At 34.5% G+C, this 20772-nt stretch overlaps 1 protein-coding gene across 3 annotated transcripts in view; it reads left to right on the top strand.

The window, feature by feature from the left end:
• LOC128208867 (nephrocystin-1-like) overlaps positions 1-20772 on the top strand; it is a 38746-nt gene that overhangs the window by 10070 nt on the left and 7904 nt on the right. For 2 of the 3 annotated variants that reach the window (XM_052912536.1, XM_052912534.1), the window contains exons 10-23: positions 239-308; positions 1269-1320; positions 1645-1720; positions 3758-3800; positions 7634-7718; positions 8925-9019; positions 9532-9607; positions 10164-10216; positions 10755-10829; positions 11751-12024; positions 15433-15532; positions 18409-18521; positions 19230-19303; positions 20232-20276. In XM_052912536.1, coding sequence (XP_052768496.1) covers positions 239-308; positions 1269-1320; positions 1645-1720; positions 3758-3800; positions 7634-7718; positions 8925-9019; positions 9532-9607; positions 10164-10216; positions 10755-10829; positions 11751-12024; positions 15433-15532; positions 18409-18521; positions 19230-19303; positions 20232-20276 — 1231 coding nt within the window. Of the gene's footprint in view, positions 1-238; positions 309-1268; positions 1321-1644; positions 1721-2610; positions 2627-3757; positions 3801-7633; positions 7719-8924; positions 9020-9531; positions 9608-10163; positions 10217-10754; positions 10830-11750; positions 12025-15432; positions 15533-18408; positions 18522-19229; positions 19304-20231; positions 20277-20772 lie in introns of all 3 variants that reach the window. The other variant, XM_052912535.1, reaches the window with a different exon arrangement.

Genomic DNA, 20772 nt, shown 5'->3' with positions numbered 1-20772 from the left:
TTTTCATTAATTGTTTCAACAAAAAAGCATTTCGGCAAAAAGAGCATTTTGTGATGCCTTTTTCAGTGTCTTCTTACACGAGGGCTCCTTTTTGAACTTGTGATGATGTTTTATCATTGTAACAAGAACTTTGTTAGCAATTCTCCCCCAAAAATGTCTATAATAAATAAATGATTTCCTTTGACATATTACATAACCATCAGGCTACAAACAAACTCTTTTATTATTATATTTGCAGAGAGGATGGTTGGTGGGTGGCCGAGAATAGTGAGGGCAAGAAAGGCAACGTGCCCTCCTCATACCTTCAGGTTAGTACATATGGACAGTTTGATTTTTAGTTCTTAGAAATAGGTATTGTCATAGATCTGGTGTCAGTGTGAACATCAAAAACTCATTTACTGTTCAAAATATAAAACTAAGTTCGCATATTTTTAATGACAAAATGCATGTGCTGAAATTTGGTGCACAACATAACCCAAAAGTGATTTCTGAGTTTGAGAGTTGTCTTGTGGTTAAGAAGTCTTTCACCCATGAGGTCATGGGTTTATGCCAGGGGTACTTCCTCTTGGCCTCGAAAGGACATCAGTACTGGTTTCTTCTTAAGTAATTTTTTACCTGCTTTCACAGTCAAGCTAAAATAAATAATATTTACACCTCAACTTCCATTACTTAAATGAACTGCTTTTTGGCAATCGATGAACGCAACATCTTTGGATATGTTCAGATGCAATTCATGGCATATCAATATACATTAAAACTATTGATCTTGTTATTGTTTGTATTGTGTCAGCAGGTCTTGTAAAATATAAATCAACATTTTAGAAAGTGTTAATTTATTACATTTCAAACGTATTGTTGCCAAAAGTATTTCAATTTTATGTTTAGAAGTGATTTCATGTGGTCGATTTTTTCCCACGCTTTTGTGACATCATTTGAAAAAAATGTTTCCGGTTACAGTCGGATCGTTCTATTTACAGAATGTGTAAGAAAGGATTACTGAAAGGTTATCCTAAATGAAATGATATATATATATATGATAGATATTTTTTTAACAATTCTTGAATGAAAAGATGAACTATTGGTGAAAATATAAGGAATGAATTGCGGGGTTCATGTCATTATTGGGGATATGAACGCAATTGGGCTGGTCAAAGTACGCGTGGAGTCCTTAAATGAAATCCATTCCTGAAATGAACCTAAAAAGGATTCTAAATCTGTTTGTGTATGTGTATTTCTTTCATTCACTTTATTGTTGTTGTTGTTTCCAGCTTCACAACAAGTATAAGGACGTACAGCAGGAGGATTCTGAAGAGGAACAAGGTTCGTAACCATGGTTACTAGGGACTATTTTCTAGCTTGTTTGTTCTTTGATGAAAAAGTTGAGGTTTTGTCTCAGCCAAGGTGTTGGAGTTGTTGTGCAAATACTTAAACCTTTGCCATAATTCAGAGAACATTCAAGGTTTTACATGAACTTTTGTACACATGTTTGTGAAAGACGATAAGCACATATATAGCATGGCCCATAACTTTGACTGAAATAATTGTGAAAAAGTAATGCTCCAAGTTTGACTGAAAGAAAATATATGACGATCTTACACAATGAAACAAAAAATCATCCTCTTTATCATTATTTTTGGGTAACAGAGGAGGAAGAGGAAGAAGGAGAAGAAGAGGCCGGGAAGGAGGGAGGCAAGAGGCCCAAACTGAAGCGACAGAAAAGGTAACCACTCGTACAATTCTTTGCCTCATACCCACGGTAAAATTGATAATGCCATCAGGATAAAATGATTGTTATATAAAAAAGTTTTTCTTGTCATGAGTCTGCGTTCAATTGTGAAATAAAAGCCTATGTGTTCTGTTTTAAGCGTGTCTGTTTTTTAAAGAAACATTTTGTGGTATTGTCATTGCCTTTTGCATCATCAGTAATGTCGTTGGCATGAGAAAACCTTACCCTTGGTCATATTAAAAATATTCAAATGAAACTTGGTACACATATTGTCAGAGACAATACACAAGTACAGCAAGGCCCACAACTTTAAATTTAATATTGATAGAGTTAGGCCCCTTTTTAGGACTGAAAAAACATCTGGGGCCATATTACAGAAGCATAATTGTACCTTTTCCTTAAATTCAACAATTTCCTTAAATGTTTTTTTTCACAGGTAGAATGTGTTTGTCTTATTATATATTATGCAACTAAAATATGGACAATTTATTTTGAAGAAATATAACAATTCCAAATTTAAAGTTAAAATATGTTAAAGGGGCTGTACTTTGTATGATTAAATAGCGAAAAAACATTTATTTCCATTTATGATATCAAAGAGTAAATCATTTTATTTAATAATTATACTGAGATTTGTTACAGAAAAAAAACTTTTTTTGGTGCCAATCTTGTGTACAGTCCCTTTAAAATTTCTTAAGATGCATCGGTAATACGAACCAAGACAATCATTAGCATTGAGTTCTTGGTGCTCTTGTTAAAATGTTGTCTTAGCCTCAAATTAATTACCATGAAGTTATGTATTGCCAATTTTATCATTAAATTATATTATATCTATTGTTCAGAATGTTTTCACATAATCAATAAAAAAATTCATATGTATTTAGATCGAAAGACAATGAGGTAAACGTGCAGATTCAAAATATTTCATTATCATATTCTTCATTCTGCCTTTCCCATCACTTTCCTGCTTGTTTATTTTACTAATACCAATGACAAAGTGGCAATTTGTTTTCATGGTAAAGAGTATCCAGAATATATAATTTGTTTTCTAAATTTGAAATGACAGGTGGATTTATAAATTATGAGTGTGTTCAAGTAGCTGTGTAAAAAAACATATTTTTGATAGTTCAGATTTCATTATTTACTTGCCATGATTTTCTTAACTGTGAAAAACATAAAAAAAAAATATTTGTATCTTCCTCAAAAGTCTTCTTGATATTAATGTTTTTTGAAGTTTTGATGGCATCAGTTATCAACTATATTTTCTTTGCATGCATTTTTCTACCCACATTTCCCCTTTCATAAAAATACTACCTTTTAAAAAGATATTCTAATTTTACTTTTTATGCAGTATTTCATTTCAACATCATATGAAGCAACCATTATCATCCATCAAATTTCAAGAACTTTTTCACCATGATTGCAATGCTATGTACAATCTGTAACATGGCCAGGAGGTGATAACTCTTTGCAATGCTTACCAGAGTTATGTCCATTCAGAGGGTAAAGCAAAGAGGTTCTATTTGCAGCCTTATTTTATGTCACTTAGAACCATTTTTGCTATCACTTCTCGATAGATAATTCAATGAAATGCAAATCTGAGTTATTCCCCTTCTGTGTATACTTTGAGAATCACAAATCAGAGTTATGCCCCTTTTGTGCATAAATAAGAAGTATGCCCCTATGTGCATAAAACAGAGCTATGCCCCTTCTGTGCATACATCAGAGTTATGCTCCTTTTGTGCATAAATAGGAGTAAAGGCCCTTCTGGGCATTAATCAGAGTTATGCCCCTTCTTTGCATACACCAGAAAAATGCCCCCTTCTGGGCATAAATCAGATATATGACCCTTTTGTGCATAAATCAGATTTATGCTTCATCAGAGCATAGCTTTTGGATTGCAAATCAGAGTTATGCCCCTTCTGTGCATGTTTATGATTATTGCAGATTTGAAGTGAATTGTGCTGATTTTGACTGTGGAGTTTTTGTGTGTGTATTTTTTCACACTGTTTTTTTTTCCCTTACTAATAGTGGAAAAGAACTCTGGTCTAACGTAAAGAAGGCTGTCAACGAGGTAACATTTTATATTGTTATGATATGTAACCGTAACTATTATTGTTTTTCGTTATCAAGAACTAAATATTGTTCAGCTTTTATTAGTTGTAATTTAGTGGTATATTTAATTTTATTTTGTTAGACAAAAAAATCCCAATATGTTTTAGAGGTAGTTGTCATTGCTTGCTAAATCTGTATGCCTGTCCTGCAAGTAGGTGTTTGAGGTATATGCCCCTTTAAGGAAGCTTTATTCTAAGATGCCTGAAGAAGAGGTTGGAGGGAAAAATGAGGTATTGTGACAGCCTTTGTGTCGTTGGCGTCATATCTAAACTTTATCCTTGGCCATAGCTCAAAAACCATTCAAGATATTCAAATGAAACTTGGTATACGTGTACTGCAAGGCCCTTAACTCTGGCTTTCTTAATTATTGAGTTATGTCCCATTTTGACTAAAATGCGACAAATGAGCGCTGACATATGCTTCTTGGCACTCTTGTTGAAAAGTAATCTTTCACAGCTTAACATGCATGTTGGTTTTGTTCATGATGTAACAACATTTGCATTCAACACAGAAAAAAATCGCTAAAATGAAGGAAGTAAGCATATTGAAGTTTTCCTGCCTGATCCCCCTATAGCATGATTTATGACACAGAACTAACTGTCTAACCAGATGATGAGATAGTGTTTCTTGTATGGAAACCCCAAACTTTATTCTTAACATTTATTGGTGTAAGAGGGTGAGAGTGGTCTAGTGGTATAGGTGTAAGCTTCTTACCCAAGAGGTTCCATACCCACCATGGTACTTTCTCATGGCCTCTTTTTAATATGCTTTCTTGTAGAAAACCCCCAAATGTTATACTTAACATTTAGTAGTCTACAAGGGTGAGAGTGGTCTAGTGGTAAAGGTATCTGCCTCTCTTTAAACACGTCATGGGCTCAAGCCCCACAAAGAGTACTTCCTCATGGCCTCTCAAAATCGGCACAAGTACTAGTTTCTACAGAGGAAATAGACTCAAATTAATTCATTTGAGATAGAAGAACCTTCTTCACAATCAAGCTAAAATATACTCTGAGGCTCTCTTAGTGGATACCAGTACTGGTTTTTACCTAGGAAGTGGACTTAAGAGTTATTCTGTAAGCTATCAGCTTCAAAAACAAATGAGTTTACAACTTACACATATTGTTTTGATTTAAACAGTCCAGAAAGGTAATTTGGTGCACAGGGAGGACTAGCACTGATTATTCTCAACATACTCTTATCTTGTTATTGTTTTGAAGATGCACTTTTACTCCCAATAAAGATGTATCACAATTTATACAATTGTTTGACTTTACCTATAAGGATGAATAAGTATTGAAAACAATAGTTCTTATGATGGATACTGAGTTTAATTTGAAAAAAAAATGGTACAGAAAACATGGTATTTCTTCCTTCCCTTAGAGGTAGCCTGTCCGCACATGATGGCTCCAGAGCATCCTTTAACTCAAGAAAAAATTAAATAAATAGAATTGGTCGCTTTTTTATATGCCCATAGAATTGACACTCCAGTTGGCTTCAAATATGAAGCAAGGAGAACTGTCAAAATGGCTTTTTAAAAGGCCAGTTTTCTAGAGCGGCCACCTTGCCGAAATGGTTTCAGCGATTCAACTGCTAGGTCAGTCACTGGTGGAGGTACATTTTTGTTCATTCAATGTTGTTGTTTTTCCGAATCTTTATATCTACGTGATTAAATTTTAAACAAAAAGTATTTCCTATTACTTGTAAAAGCCTGTCCTAATTAACTACTTTCCAGCACAGTGTTTTGAGTGATTTCTGTAAAGGAATCAATATCTAACATTCATATATTCTTTCTGTTAGATTCGGTGTGATTCTTTTCTTAACCAAATAAATGTGATAATGAGTCATAATGGCACAAATATGGTTACAGCTGCTATAATATTAGGCCATACCAAAAGAATTCTAGATTTAGCATCATGTTCTGATTAGACCATACCAAATTAATTCTATTTTTAGTGTCATGTTCCTTTTAAGCCATACCAAATTAATTCTATTTTAAGCAACGTGTTCCAATTAAACCATACCAAACTAATTCTATTTATAGTGTCATGTTTCTTTTAGGCCATACCAAATTAATTCTATATTTAGCGTCATGTCCCAATTAGACCATACCAAATAATTATATTTTTAGCGTCATGTCCCAATTAGACCATACCAAATTAATTCTATTTTTAGCATCATGTTCCAATTTCAAAACCCTCTGAAAATGGCCCAATTGTTCTGAACTTTGTTAAAGTTAACAATGTGATTAATGATATTGTTGTTTAATTTAAAGGCAAAATAGTTTATGATGTTCTTTCAGCTAAAACAGTTGTCTCAAATCTTGTTAGGAATACGGCGGATAATATTAAGACAGTGTGTGTATACCACGTGATAAATTGCGTCATAAATGCTACGTCGGAAGGCAATATTTTGCTACGAATGAAGACTCTTAACAAAGATAACTTCACTATTTCTTCACCATTTTAAATGAAACAAAGCGCAGTCTACGCCGCTTACGGAGCCCCGCCTTTGGTCTTTTACCAGAGTTTGATTGAGAGTTTAGTTTCTTAAAACATTTCGACAAACCTTTTCAAAATATGGCCGTCTGAGGGAGCACTGTCAAAACATTATTTAGGAAACAGGTTTGTCGAAGTGTTTGATGAAACTAATCACATTATCAAACTTCGGTAATAAAACGAAGGCGAGGCTCTTTAAGCGGCATGGACTGCCCTTTGTTTTATTTAAAATGGTGTGATAAAAGAAAAGTTATCTTTGATTTAAGTCTTCATTTTAAGCGAAATGTTGCCTTCCGACGTAGCATATATGACGTAATTTATCACGTGGTATACACACACTGTAAGAGTATTTGTGAAAATTCCAGAGCAATACAGGTTTGAAAGTTAATAACTATGATGTTAACAACGTTGCTAATTAAAAAAAAATCTGAACATGGCCTATAGTGCCATAAAAGTTTTATTCTTTTGACAACAAATGCCTTTGATAGCTTAATTCACCAACAAAAATCACACAAAAAACTCATATAGATTTGCAATTCCATATACTTCATATGTTTAGGAACCTCGTCCCATATGGTAAATGTTGTTTTATCATTTTGAAAGCTGGATTCCTTCAAGCCAGATGACTCTTAACATAAAATCAATTGGGGATGGCCTTGATGCAAAGATATAATGCACTCAGAAGGGCCTTTCTAATCATTCACGACTTTTATAAAACATCACAAAAATGTGTTAAGCAGCTGTTACATATTTTTTCTTACGGTATGTCTTACATCTACGATTGCCAATTTCATGTCTATTTAATTAATTACGTACCATTTGGGCAAAATAATCGATCGTTATCCCAAGGTTGCATAGTGATACTCAAGTTTGAAGTATAAATATTAAAACATTAACGGAAAAAAAATTGATAATATGAGATGCTGTTGTTTTTGTTGCCGAAATGTAAGAATTCATTGTTTTCAGGATTATTGAAATTGCTTTAGATTTAAGTAAAGCCTAAGGAAATTATGTGAGGAAAATTATTTATTTTAAGTTTAAATGCAATACTTATGATAGTTCAATCAATTTCTTAATAGCATCTTACTCCTTTAGAAGTACAAATAAGACCTTTCCAGATTTAAGTGTAAACTTATTTGTTTTATTTGGCTATTCTTATGCAAACATTATTTTGAATTAATATATATAATTTATTAAAAAGACAAATTGTATATGTTAATCATATTTATATATAATAGAAATGCAAAATGGTTTTAATTTCTTGAAACTTTTAATCATACAACATCTTACATTGCAGACAAGTGTCACGGATGTGCTTCATGCCCTCGGAGCCGTCCCATCTGGTTTTAGGGTGTCAACTCTGGCCAAGAAATTTAATGAAGGTATGTCAGACTATATAAATTACTGCAGCCAGTTGTATTAACCTTGCAGCCTGATAAGTAATTTCGCTGATTCCAATCAGTGGTCGTCACTTTGTCCTTTTCATGTAAAATGAGTTTTTATACGCCCATCTTACGATGGCCATATTATGGGAACACCCATGGCGGGCGGGCGGCGGGCGGGCGGGCGGCTCCACAATGTTGTCCGCTCTCTAACTTGAACATTTCTCATCCAATTTCCACCAAACTTCATGAAAGTGTTTGTTGGTGAAATATCTAGGTCAAGTTCGATAACCAGCCAAATCGCTTTAGGCACTCCAGAGTTATGGCCCCCTGAATTTGTCAAAATTGGCCATTTTAGCTTTGTCCGCTCTCTAACTTGATCATTTCTCATCCAATTTCCACCAAACGTCATGAAAGTGTTTGTTGGTGAAATATCTCGGTCAAGTTCAATAACCAGCCAAATCGCTTTAGGCACTCCAGAGTTATGGCCCCCTGAATTTGTCAAAATTGTCCATTTTAGCTTTGTCCGCTCTCTAACTTGAACATTTCTCATTCAATTTCCACCAAACTTCATGAAAGTGTTTGTTGGTGAAATATCTAGGTCAAGTTCGATAACCAGCCTAATCGCTTTAGGCACTCCAGAGTTATGGCCCCCTGAATTTATCAAAATTGGCCATTTTAGCTTTGTCTACTCTCAAACTTGAACAGTTTTTATCCGAATTTCACCAAACTTGTTAAAATTTCTCTAAAGAAAAGCATTTCGGAAGGTAAACATTTATTTTTATTATATACCCATCATAAATCCACATGCAAAACATATCACAAAATACAGTAGTCTGTATTCCACTCGAGTGCAACACGGCCGTATTCCACTCTTGTAATGTCACGTCATAACAAGTATCGTTGTGCGATGTTAAAATGACGTCATAAAACAAAATAGTGCGTTGTTAAAATGACATTTATTATGAAATCATGTGGCTTTTTAGTGATCTAACCAGCAATGTATATAATAAAAGGGTTATTAGAACTGCATTTTGATCCGAAATGTCGTATTAGACTTGGCCATTGCATATGGCTTGCGCATTGTGAAATCGGAATCTGCAAAAATCCACTCGAGTCGAATAAAACCTCCCAGATCAAAACACAGTAACCCTATTGTATTTGATGATATCCCACCATAACATTTTCCTGTTGTTTCTCCGACAGACCGGCTTCACCAGATGAGGAATTATCTTGCCCCCAAACTCAGCAACTCAAACTTCTCATACAAAGATCTCTTCTTTGACCCCAGTGAAAACAAGGTAAAACTTCTATTATTTACCCCTTGAATGTACTTACCCGCAGATCAGCTTAACCAGATAAGCAATTACTTAGCCAACACCTCAAACTTCTTTTATGAAGACCTCTTTTTTGACCCCAGATAAAAACAAGGTAAAAACAAGGTAACCCTTTTGAAAATAATTTTGTTTTTTTGGGCTGCTATTTTCAGACACTTGCTTAGAATCTAAAATTATTTTGGTCAATTTCCGAACAAGAAATCTTGCCTTTGGCTTTTGATTTTTTTTGAAAATAATTGAAACAGGTCCCAAAATTAAGAAACCGTTTTTTTTATTGCCTTTAAGTGCCAAAGTTATTTTATTTACTAAAATGCAGAAAAAAAATACAATTAAAGACAAATACTTTGTGGTAAATGTTTTGTCTAAAAGTATCAAAAGCCTATGAATATTTTATTTCAAATAATTTTTTTCTAAACAATGGGAATTATTAAAAAAAGATTTTTTAACAAATTATAAAATATTGTAATATGTTTCAGATCCGGCCCAAGATTGTACGAGAACAAAGGGTTGTGACCATAACGAGCTGTAGACAGATTCCAGTACCTGGTGTCGGTAATACTTACTTTCAATATAGTCGATCTGCACATGAAAATCATCTTGTACTGCTACCTACTTGTTTTATTGGAATGTATGCTTTATAATATTTTTTTAAGATTTTCAATCTGCCAATTGCTTTGATGCAGTGGTGGTAATGAAGCCAGATTGTCAATCCCAAAAGTACTATATGAAGAATGGCAAACGTATGCAATGTCCTTTTTTCCAATTAGAAAATTTCAATCTACAACGACAATGATTCTATCATTTTTGAAGGTCATTTGCAAATATTTCTATTAAAATCTCTATTTGGTGCTGTTAAAGTTTCCTCTTTAAGCTTATCTGTTATTCGAAGAAAACAGTTGAGTGATTGTCATAAACTTGGCATTGTTGTTATCGGCGTACAAAAAATTGGTACACATGTTCACAGAGACAATATGCCCATGTACAGCAAGGCCCATAACTCTGTCTGTAATAGTTGTTGAGATATGCCTCTTTTTTGCCTGGAGAACAACAGATTAGGTGTTCGACCTGCGGAATTCTTGTTTAGTTATTGATGTGGCTCCCTTTTCAGGCCTGGAGATAAGAAGCCGCCATGTGAGGGTGTGTCTCTTTGATGGACAAACTGTGAGTGTTTCCATGGTTATATTATACTTCTTTTATTGTTTAATTAACTCATAAATTGTTTACATTATTAAAGGGAACATCTTAACAAGTGAAAATCAAGAATTTCAATTGAATCTTAAGCAAGTGTAAGAAATAGAATAAAAACTTGGTGAATCTTAATAAATCTGGAAAATAATTTTTAGCGGATCAATTTGTTTAAAAATATAACCAATTTCAACCAAGAATAAAGTATTTGAAAAAATTGTCATATGATACGATCATTGATAAAATGGCCCCTCAATGTATTACCCTGCTCGAGTTATATATAAATACCTGTTTTATAGAATGTGAATAAGTATTTTTGACAAACATACTCAAGTTCCACGCAATTCTTAGAATAGGCCAAAATCACGTGCACCCAGGCTTTTGGCCAGACAAGGCTAGATTTCAGGGAGGAAGAAGTTTAAAGATAAAGAAACACATTCATAATGAAATTACCAGTATTTCCTTGAAAATATATTTGTGAATTTAAGATGACAATTTAGCTATATATTTTCAGATGTTGAGTAACATCCACACCATCAAGGTTGCCAGTGTGGACAAGGACCAGAGAACTTGGTCATTCAACACTAGGGTAAGGTCTTGCCTTTCTTTAATTCACCAATAAAGTTTCTATATAAATTTTACCATTATGTATCATGATAATTTCTCCCCATAACTACAAGCTTATAATTGTTATCTTAATATGTGGTATTTTGTGTGAAACTGTAAAAGTCAAGCAGAAAAGGATGCCGGTTATGATTATGCATAAGATTGTCAAGTACAAAAGACTTTAATGCTTTATTTTGACATGTTAACAGGTTAATCCCTGGCCAATATAGCCACCTGTGATGTCCATTTACCCATTTAGATCAAACTGCAAATAATTATGCAATAGCAACTTCATTAGTCACAAGTATAAAAATACACATATAAAATTTTATTGAATAGTCACTATGCATAAAAAAAAATAAAAAAGGTATGGGACCAGTATGGAATTTAACCGCATTCCACCTTCTTGCAAGTCAGGTACTATACCAGCTGAGATTTCCAGAATGTGGGCTATTTCAATAAATATCTATAAAGGTCTGTTGTATATTAAAAATTCTTAGTGCCATAGTTTTATTATTTTCTACATATTTGAGTGAAATGAATTTTAGCCACCATTGAAAATGAACACGAAATAAAGGGAAGAAAGTATAATATGATTTATTGCCATTTGTGACATTTATATATAATTGAAGTTACAACTTAAATCCTTTATTGAAATGGCCCCATGGATGACACATTAATAATAGGACTCCAATCAGGCGACTTGAACGACTTAATCTTCTAGCCTGTGGTGACTACCAATGGCAACCTGCTATTTTGAAAGATCAAGTAGAGTAGGGTTTAGGATAAAAAGTGATCTGCTCTGTGATTCACTTAACATCAAACAATTATCACCTTTGAAAAACGCTTTTAATCAAAAAGCGCCTCTGCTTACCGCTTGTGACACTAAAATCTTCCTTTTCAGATCAGCGATTATATGGAAACCTTTCAGCATGCCGAAATGTTCATCCGCACCAACAACGTCTCACAGAACCTTGGTATCCTATTCGAACTATGTGCGTCATATGTACGCTCAAACACAAAGGAGACGGGGGAGTTCAGTTGCGGATGGGCTATGCTCCCGCTAGAAGACCAGACGTCAGGATTGCCGATACAAAATAAGAGTTATGAGCTGGTTGTCAATGGTGGAACACCGTATGAGAAGGGCGTGGAGGTGGACCCTAGCATTAGTCGAAGGGGTGAGTGATTGAAGACAGCATTTGGTCATAGCAATTTTACAAACATCTATGGTGTTAGAAGTCATCTCTTGTTGTTTGTTTTTTTCAAATAATCTTGTAAAATTTGTTCATAGCAATTTTATAAACATCTATGGTATTAGAAGTTATCTCTTGTAATCGTTTTTTTCAAATTATCTTTTAAAATTTGTTATTAAGAACAATTCCCTTTAATACCAAAATGAGAGGGTTTTTTATTATTTCAAGTACTCTATGATGGTTTTCCATAAATATCGTAGACAGCTGTTTTGCATGAAAAGAAAAGAAAAAAAAAAAAGAGTAGAAATATGTTTGTTTTTTTTTCAATATTTATTTCCCCATTAAATCACAATGGAAAATTGTCTTAAAAACTGATAAAAAATATTTAAAGACAGCTGTAACATAAAAAGAAAAAAAAGTAGGAATATGTTTTTTTTTCAATATTTATTTCCCCATATAATCACAATTAGTTGTGAAATCTGGTAAATTGTCTTAAAGACTGATAAAAATTATAGAAAAAAAATACAATTACAAAGACACTAGATATATGTAACACAATGATTTCAAAATTGCCACATGTTGTTTTTCAAACTCTTTTGCATGGTGTTCTGTGTGTTTGTAACAAAAAGATTTTTTTTTTTTTTTGGTTTCAATCATAAATTGTATGTAGTATATTGTTATGGCCAAAAAAATGGCTTGATTAGGGTTACATCCTTTTCAAAAATAGGTAGGTAGGCTTTTTTTATTAGGCTTTATGTAAGAAAGTTATTGTCATCATTGTAGAATGGTGTTAAAATTATCATCTGTATAAAGTTTTAAAGGTTTTAACAACATAATAAAACACACCTTTTTTTTACCAACTGATTATGGAAAAAGGACAGGGCATAGGTAGGAAGATAGGATTGGTTAAACCAAACCAAATGGGTTTTTTTAAGGCCTTTACAAATGGCTTATAGTCCTTAGTATTTTGCTTTCAATGTAACAGTTGAACTTCTTCTTTAGTGACAATTTTAAAACAATGTCTATCTGGCCAGTGTGCCAGGTGCTCCCGAGATTTCATAATATATTTATCTTTACTTTCTTAAAAAATTTGCATTTTTTTTAAATATATACACACTATACTTGAGCAGTTTTGTAGTCAGGTATTTTTAAGGCTTGCACATTCATTTCTTTAGAGAGAAATGGTGTTTTTCTTAAGCCGATTTTTCAAACAGTTCTGTATGAGTTTGCTTTAACAGAGGGTGTTTATTGTAGAACGTCTTTAAAGGCGCACAATAAAGGTGGATTATAATTATTTTTTTATTAATTTTAATGCATTATCTAATATCATTTTTAACTCATTTAAATTTAATGATAACAACAAATAATAAACACAATAATGCATTAAAATACAATTATTATTATTTTTTGCATACAATTATTATTATTTTTTGCATACAATTATTATTATTTCTTGCATACAATTATTATTATTTCTTGCATACAATTATTATTATTTTTTGCATACAATTATTATTATTTCTTGCATACAATTATTATTATTTTTTGCATACAATTATTATTATTTCTTGCATACAAATATTATTATTTTTTGCATAAACCTTTATTGTGGGACTTTAAGATGAAAAAAACAAAAACAACTTATTTGTTTTACCTTTTTTATCAGGGGTTCTTTAGTCAAAGCTGATGTGTGTTGTAAAATGTATCATAGTTAAATGACATGAAGTAATATTTTAATGATTAAGAATGGGCGGAGTAAGTGTGGTCAATGAGCCCTTCTTAATCATTAAAATATTACTTCAGGTCATCTAACTCTCTTAGAATAGAACCACATTGGTTGACACATTGTCAACGCAAAATCTGGCGTGCATATTGTGAATCAGATGAGTGACAGTAGGCGGACCTTTAAACACCCTGAAAAGTTGAAATTCTTAATGATTAAGCCTAGTACTTAATGACTGCCTATCTGCAATTTCATTGGCTGAAATGGTAGGTTGCATTCTAAATCATTGTTTTACATATTCTCAGAAGCACACTGATTGGGACTCAAAGACCGACTAGCTCATTTGGTAAAGAAGACATCATTTCACTTTAAGGAGCATTCACCATTGAGGTCGCCTGTTCTAGTTCCAACTCATAATGTTCCTGTGTATATTTAGATATTTTCTTCTTCCCTGCAATTGAAAAGTCGAAGTTGCTACTACATTTTGTAACAGAAGAGAAATACCTAATAACTTGTTTAACATTTTATATTTTTCTACAGCTGGTGGTAAGTTTCTATACATATATATGCAATGTTTTTTAGAGGGCTTTGGGCTCTTATTTTTGCACTATTTTCATTGGTTCATGGTATAGGGCACATACACCCTTTACTTTTAAGCAGCTGGGTGAAACATTGGTTGAACATTTCACGAGATCCGCACATTCCCCGACAATATGTTTCTCTTTCTACGACTCTTTTCAGTTTTCCAAAAACACAAATGGGTATTTTGAAATGCGGAAGACCTCTTCTATGATTTATAAACATTGTATTCTCAATGTAATGTTCTGAATGCTTATGTAAACTTGTGTTTTAAAAAATTGTTTGCTATGTTTAACTCATGTAGTCTGTCATATAAAGAGCTGTATTCAAGGTATCATCGAAATATAATGCTGGGCCATGTTTCATTAAACAATCTTCAATAATCTTAAATCTGTAAAAACATCACAAATGGTAACAAGTTGACTTATATTTCTTAAAGTTTTCATTTTCATTTTTAATATTGCCTAAATTTCAATTCACAAAAATTTGTTAAAAAATAATGAGGATAAAATTATGATGCTAGGATCATTTCAGCTAAATACTCAGGCTAAAATAACACTAGAGTGCTCCAGCCAGGATTTGTAAAGGGCAGGGTGCTAGGTCAAATAGGGCACTTTTGATGCGCATTAAATGAGCCTTTGCAAGGACAAATTCTAATTGTGTATGTGTTGTAACTACTTTCAATACTAATAGTTTATGAATACCGTATCTGTTATCTTTTCTTTAGTGTCAAAATTATGTACATTTATTGTTTTTATACTTATTTCTGAAAATCAAAAAGAATGGCACAGCAGGGTGAAGTAAAAAGGTAGCAGGGTGGTGGATAAGGGAAGGGGGTGCAACACCCTGCTATTCAGGCCTAGCTGGAGCACCCCACTCTCTTAATCAAGAAGGATAAAGTAACAAACTTCTAAAGTGCTGAAGTATTTTAAAAGAACTTAAGTATTTTAGATCACGTAAGTAAAATGTTCTTTCGAGTGTTTTTTTGCAGAGTTGTAATAAATGCCATACAAATATACATGTATTATCTGGTTTGTGCTGTTGCTTGTAACATATACATTAGAAAATGTTTTCTATCAATTTTTTTCCAGCAAGCTCAAATGCACTCATGTCGCTTATATCGGGGAACAAGCAGCCACGGCTCATGGTGAAACTAACTCTACCAAAACGGGATCAGAAAGAATTGCTTGAGTAAGAAAAAATATTTAGCTTGCTTAAGAAAGATGCTTAGAGGTCACTATAACATGTTTTACATTGAATTTGCTTTTAAGTCTATTTTTGTCAAAATAGATTGAGATCGAGAGTTTAAGTTTGTTTGTTTTTTAGCATTAAAATACATTATCTAATATCCATTGTATATGACAACCTTTTATATATTTTTTACAGCATCTTGCAAGAAAAAGGGAACGTTTCCTTCTCAAAATGTATTCTTTTACTAACTCATATTTATTTCAATGAGGTAAATGTCCATTTAAAAACACATGCCCTAATAGACGCGCCAGGGTCTATTTTTTATGCCCCGCTTCGAAGAAGAGGGGTATATTGCTTTGCACAGGCATGTCGGTATGTCGGTCGGTCGGTCGGTCCGTCGGTAGACCAAAGCTTGTCCAAGTGATAACTAAACAATTCCTGGACGTATGGTCATCAAACTGCACATGAAGGTTGGGCCTGACCAGTAGATTACCCCTATTGATTGGGGGTCATCGGGTCAAAGGTCAAGGTCACAGTGACCTTTAATGGTAAAATAATTTTAAAGCTTGTCCGAGTGATAACTCAACAATGCCTGCACCCATGGCCCTCAAACTTGACATGGAGGTTGGGCCTGACCAGTAGATGACCCCTATTGTTTTGGGGGTCATCAGGCCAAAGGTCAAGGTAACAGTGACCTTGAATGTTAAAAGTCGCCGAGTGATAACTTGACAATGCCTGCACCCATGGCCCTCAAACTTGACTTGGAGGTTGGGCCTGACCAGTAGCTGACCCCTATTGTTTTTGGGGCTCATCGGGTCAAAGGTCAAGTTCACAGTGACCTTGAATGGTAAAAGGATCAACAATGCCGGCACCCATGGTCCTCATAATTGAATTGGAGGTTGGGCCTGACCAGTAGATGACCCCTATTGTTTTGGGGTGTCATCGGGCCAAAGGTCAAGGTCACAGTGACCTTGAATGGTAAAAGGTTGTCTGACTGATAATTCGACAATGCCTGCACCCATGGCCCTCATAATTGAATTGGAGGTTGGGCCTGACCAGTAGAAGACTCCTATTGTTTTTGGGGGTCATCGGGCGAAAGGTCAAGGTCACAGTCACCTTGAATGGTGAAAGGTTTTCCGTGTGATAACTTGACAATGCCTGCACCCATGGCCCTCAAACTTAACTTGGAATTGGGCCTGACCAGTACATGACCCCTTGTGTTTTTGGGGGTCATCTGGCCAATGGTCAAGGTCACAGTCACCTTGAATGGTAAATGGTTGTCCGAGTGATAACTCGACAATGCCTGCACCCATGGCCCTCAAACTTGACTTGGAGAATTGGCCTGACCAGGAGATGACCCCTATGGTTTTTGGGGGTCATCTGGCCAAAGGTCAAGGTCACAGTGACCTGGATTGGTAAAAGGTTGTCCGAGTGATAACTCGACAATGCCTGCACCCATGGCCCTCAAACTTGACTTGGAGGTTGGGCCTGGCCAGAAGATGGTCCCTATTGATTGTAGGGGTCATTGGGCCAAAGGTCAAGGTGACAGTGACCTTGAATGATAAAGGTTGTCCGAGTGATAACTCAACATTGCCTGCACCCAAGGCCCTCAAACTTGACATGGAGGTTGGGCCTGATCAGTAGATGACCCCTATTGATTTTAGAGGTCAAAGGTCACAGTGACCTTGAAAGCGTACTCGACAATTCCTGTACCTATGGTCATCAAACTTGACATGAAGGTTGGGCCTGCCCAGTAAATGACCCCTATCGACTTTGGGGGTCATCAGGCCAAGGTCAATGTCACAGTAACCTTTAACGCAAAAAGGTTAACAAATCTTCTCCCACTGATATCTCAACAATGCCTGAACCTATGATCATTAAACTTGACATGGATGTTAAGCCTGACCAGTAGATCACCCTTATTGATTTTAGGATTCATAGAGCCAAAGGTCAAGGTCACAGTGATCTTGAAAGGTAAAAGGTTGTCCGAGTGATAACTCAACAATGCCTGAACCCATGGCCTTCAAACTTGACTTGGAGTTGCATCTGACTTGTAGATGACCCCTTATGATTTAAGGGGTCATTGGGTCAAAGGTCAAGGTCACAGTGATCTTGAACGAAAAAAACTTGTCTGTGTGATAACTTGACAATGCCTGCACCCATGGCCCTCAAACTTTACATTTAGGTTTCTGGTGACCAGCTGATGACTCTGCATTTTGAGTTCATAGAGTCAAAGGTCATGGTCATAACACACTCTATCCTCACACTTTAATGGTCATAATCTTAAAACTGCCTAAACGGCAACAAATCAGATGTCATTTCGGACCATGCATATTTCATTCAATTGTCCATATAATCCTGACAACATGGCGCTCATGGGGGGCATAATGTTTGACAAACATCTCTTGTTTATTCTGTGACTTGAACAATACCTACCCTAACGCGAAGCTAAAAAAAAGGCAATTTGTTCCAAGGAATAAGCATTGCATTGTCGCCATTTTAGAGCACAAGCTCAGAATGCTGGAAACAATTATACATGGTAAACCCATACCCTATCTTACACAATGATAAATGCAGACGATGAAAGTCACATGTTATTTAGCACACAGGGTTCTCAAAAACACAAGCCCCTGCATGTTTAATAGGACATTTATGGTATATTTACTGTGGCTCTTTACCAATACTCTGGCACTAGGTCATTTACGGTATATTTACTGTGGCTCTTTACCAATACTCTGGCACTAGGTCATTTACGGTATATTTACTGTGGCTCTTTACCAATACTCTGGCACTAGGTCATTTACAATATATTTACTGTGGCTCTTAAACAATACATTTTTTAATTAATGTTATAATTATTTCACCATTTGTTACAGCACCCTGCCAGAAACCTTAGTAGGGAATATGTCGCTACTACAGATGTACAGTTACTACAGACAAGTTCTTGCGGACACACTGCTTCGAGACCGGCTAGACTTAGAGTCAACCGGTACGTGGTCGTTCATATCTAAAATCTGGAAAAATTTGAGTTAATTGAACATCACCATGATTAGTGGGTTTTAGATAAGTTCCTTTTAAAACACAGTCACCAAACACTTCTTAGCAAAGGGGTTTTTGTTTATCAGGGTATAAAAGCATGATCATTATTCGCCCAAAAGCGATTTTAACCCAATGCATACGTGTGTTTATGGTACCTTGCGGGTATATGAGTCTGCCCCTTAGTAGTAAGCTTGATGTTGAAATGTGAAAGAATATGTTCAATTGCTGATGGTGGCACTTAGCTTTCTTCAATATTTGAAGTTGATTGATAGGCTAAAGTTGTTGCACTTTCTTCGGTGCATTCTGGCAGGGAAAAGCAAGCACCATTCAATGCTCCAAAACCTTCAAATGCTAAGCTCATTTGCAACCAGTGGTAATATATTCATGTCGGAGTTCATTTCTAGTTAGTGGTATTATTTAAAAACTGATCATAAAACAAAGATAAAGCTAATTTCTTCAATGTTATATGTGTAACATTTAAATTATTACACATCAACCTATTCTAAAGTATAACTTTATGAAAGGTATCAAACTTTGTTATTGAGAATTTTAGCATCCAGCAATGGTTATACAAGGAAGGTTGTTGTTGTTTTAAGTGAAATACATTGACTGTTTTGTCATGTAAAATTTTGAAAAGTTTTCCTAATTTTCTTTCCAGAGGTGATCCACAACCCATGCCTAGCTACATTCCCCATTATAGCCGACCAGCACGACCTCATGAAACTACTCAGGGTAAATACACTGTGATTCTCACAATATACAACCGATTATTATCCCCCGCAAAACTGAAGGTTTTGGGAGGGGAATATTGTTTTGTCTTGTGCGTCCATCTATCTTTCTGTCCTTCCCTCTGTCCATCTTTTTTCTGTCCAGTGAACCATATCTTGGTAAGGATTGGCCAGATAATGTTCAAACTTGGTCAGAATGTTCCCATAATGATTGATGATATCTCTTGTTCAGAACTTTGTTGAAGTGAACAACATTGTAACATAATCATTGCTAACTGTAAAATCTCTGTAAAATCTCTGCTGCCCTGGAAGTTTCATGGATACACATGTCATCTACAGTATTTCTAACACAAATTGAGACAACTGTTTCAACTGTACTTGTACTTGTTTTATTCAAATATTTGAGTACACAAAATAGTTCAACTTTCAAAGTCAACAACGATGTCATTAACTTAAACAAAGTTCTGAACAATTAGTCAATTGTTAGCAGCACTAAGCCTGGTAAAATTCACCTTTAGCTCATGGTAAGCATGGCTATTTACGGCATTGAAAACAGATAAAGAATTAACATAAGCCTAACCATTTTTAGCTCTTCTTCTTCCGTACAATAAAATTGGGATTTGTTGTTGGAGTCTTTGATTGTTGATGTCTTCATTGTTTTGAAATAACTTAAACTAAAGCCATAACTCAAAAATTGTTCAAGATATTGAAACAAGACTTGTCCACATTTTACCAGAGAAAATATCCATACCAAGTGCAAGGCACATAACTCTAGGCTTTAATTGTTGAAGAGTTATGTCCCTTTTTCAAATAAAAAGTTCTGAAAGGCATTGATGTTTTCACTCAAGGGTTGTTTTCTTATTTATTATGTCCCAAAAATGTTTAAGCAAAATTTAAATATTTGTGTAATGGATATTCTGTTGATCTTTTAGGACTCTTGGACTGAGAAGATTAAAAGCATCAGGAAGACAGAAATGGTGAGTGTGTTTGATGTTTATCATCTTGTCTCTAGGTTGGCTTGTAACATTTGTAGCTGGGGCTGAAAGGCGCACAACATAGGTTGATGTCCCCCCAAAAAATAATGAATAAATATATGTATTTTAATGCATTTACATATTTAGCTCCTTTGACTTAGTGATACAAACTAAAAAAAGTACATAATTTAGGTGAGAAAAAAAAATGGCGTTCGTAAAAAAATATTCTATTAATAAATTGGCTACAAATTCACCAGTAAAAAAGCGCCAAAACATTAATAATATTATTTTATCTGTACCTTAATTATATGCCTTTTTTTATCATAGTTAAATGATTTATTAAAGCATCAAAAAATAAAAAAAAGATGTTTTTATGCATCCACCTATATTGTGCACCTCTAATTCAAAGGTTTGAAGATAAAACAAAAGTTGATGTGTACTGTTGGCTTTGTACAAATAGAATTAGTGTATTTTGAGAATGTATCATAGGCTGTCGACA

Source organism: Mya arenaria, chromosome 11 (assembly GCF_026914265.1).
Source record: "Mya arenaria isolate MELC-2E11 chromosome 11, ASM2691426v1".
NCBI lineage: Eukaryota > Metazoa > Mollusca > Bivalvia > Myida > Myidae > Mya > Mya arenaria.
This window is presented reverse-complemented; position numbering and strand designations above follow the sequence as displayed.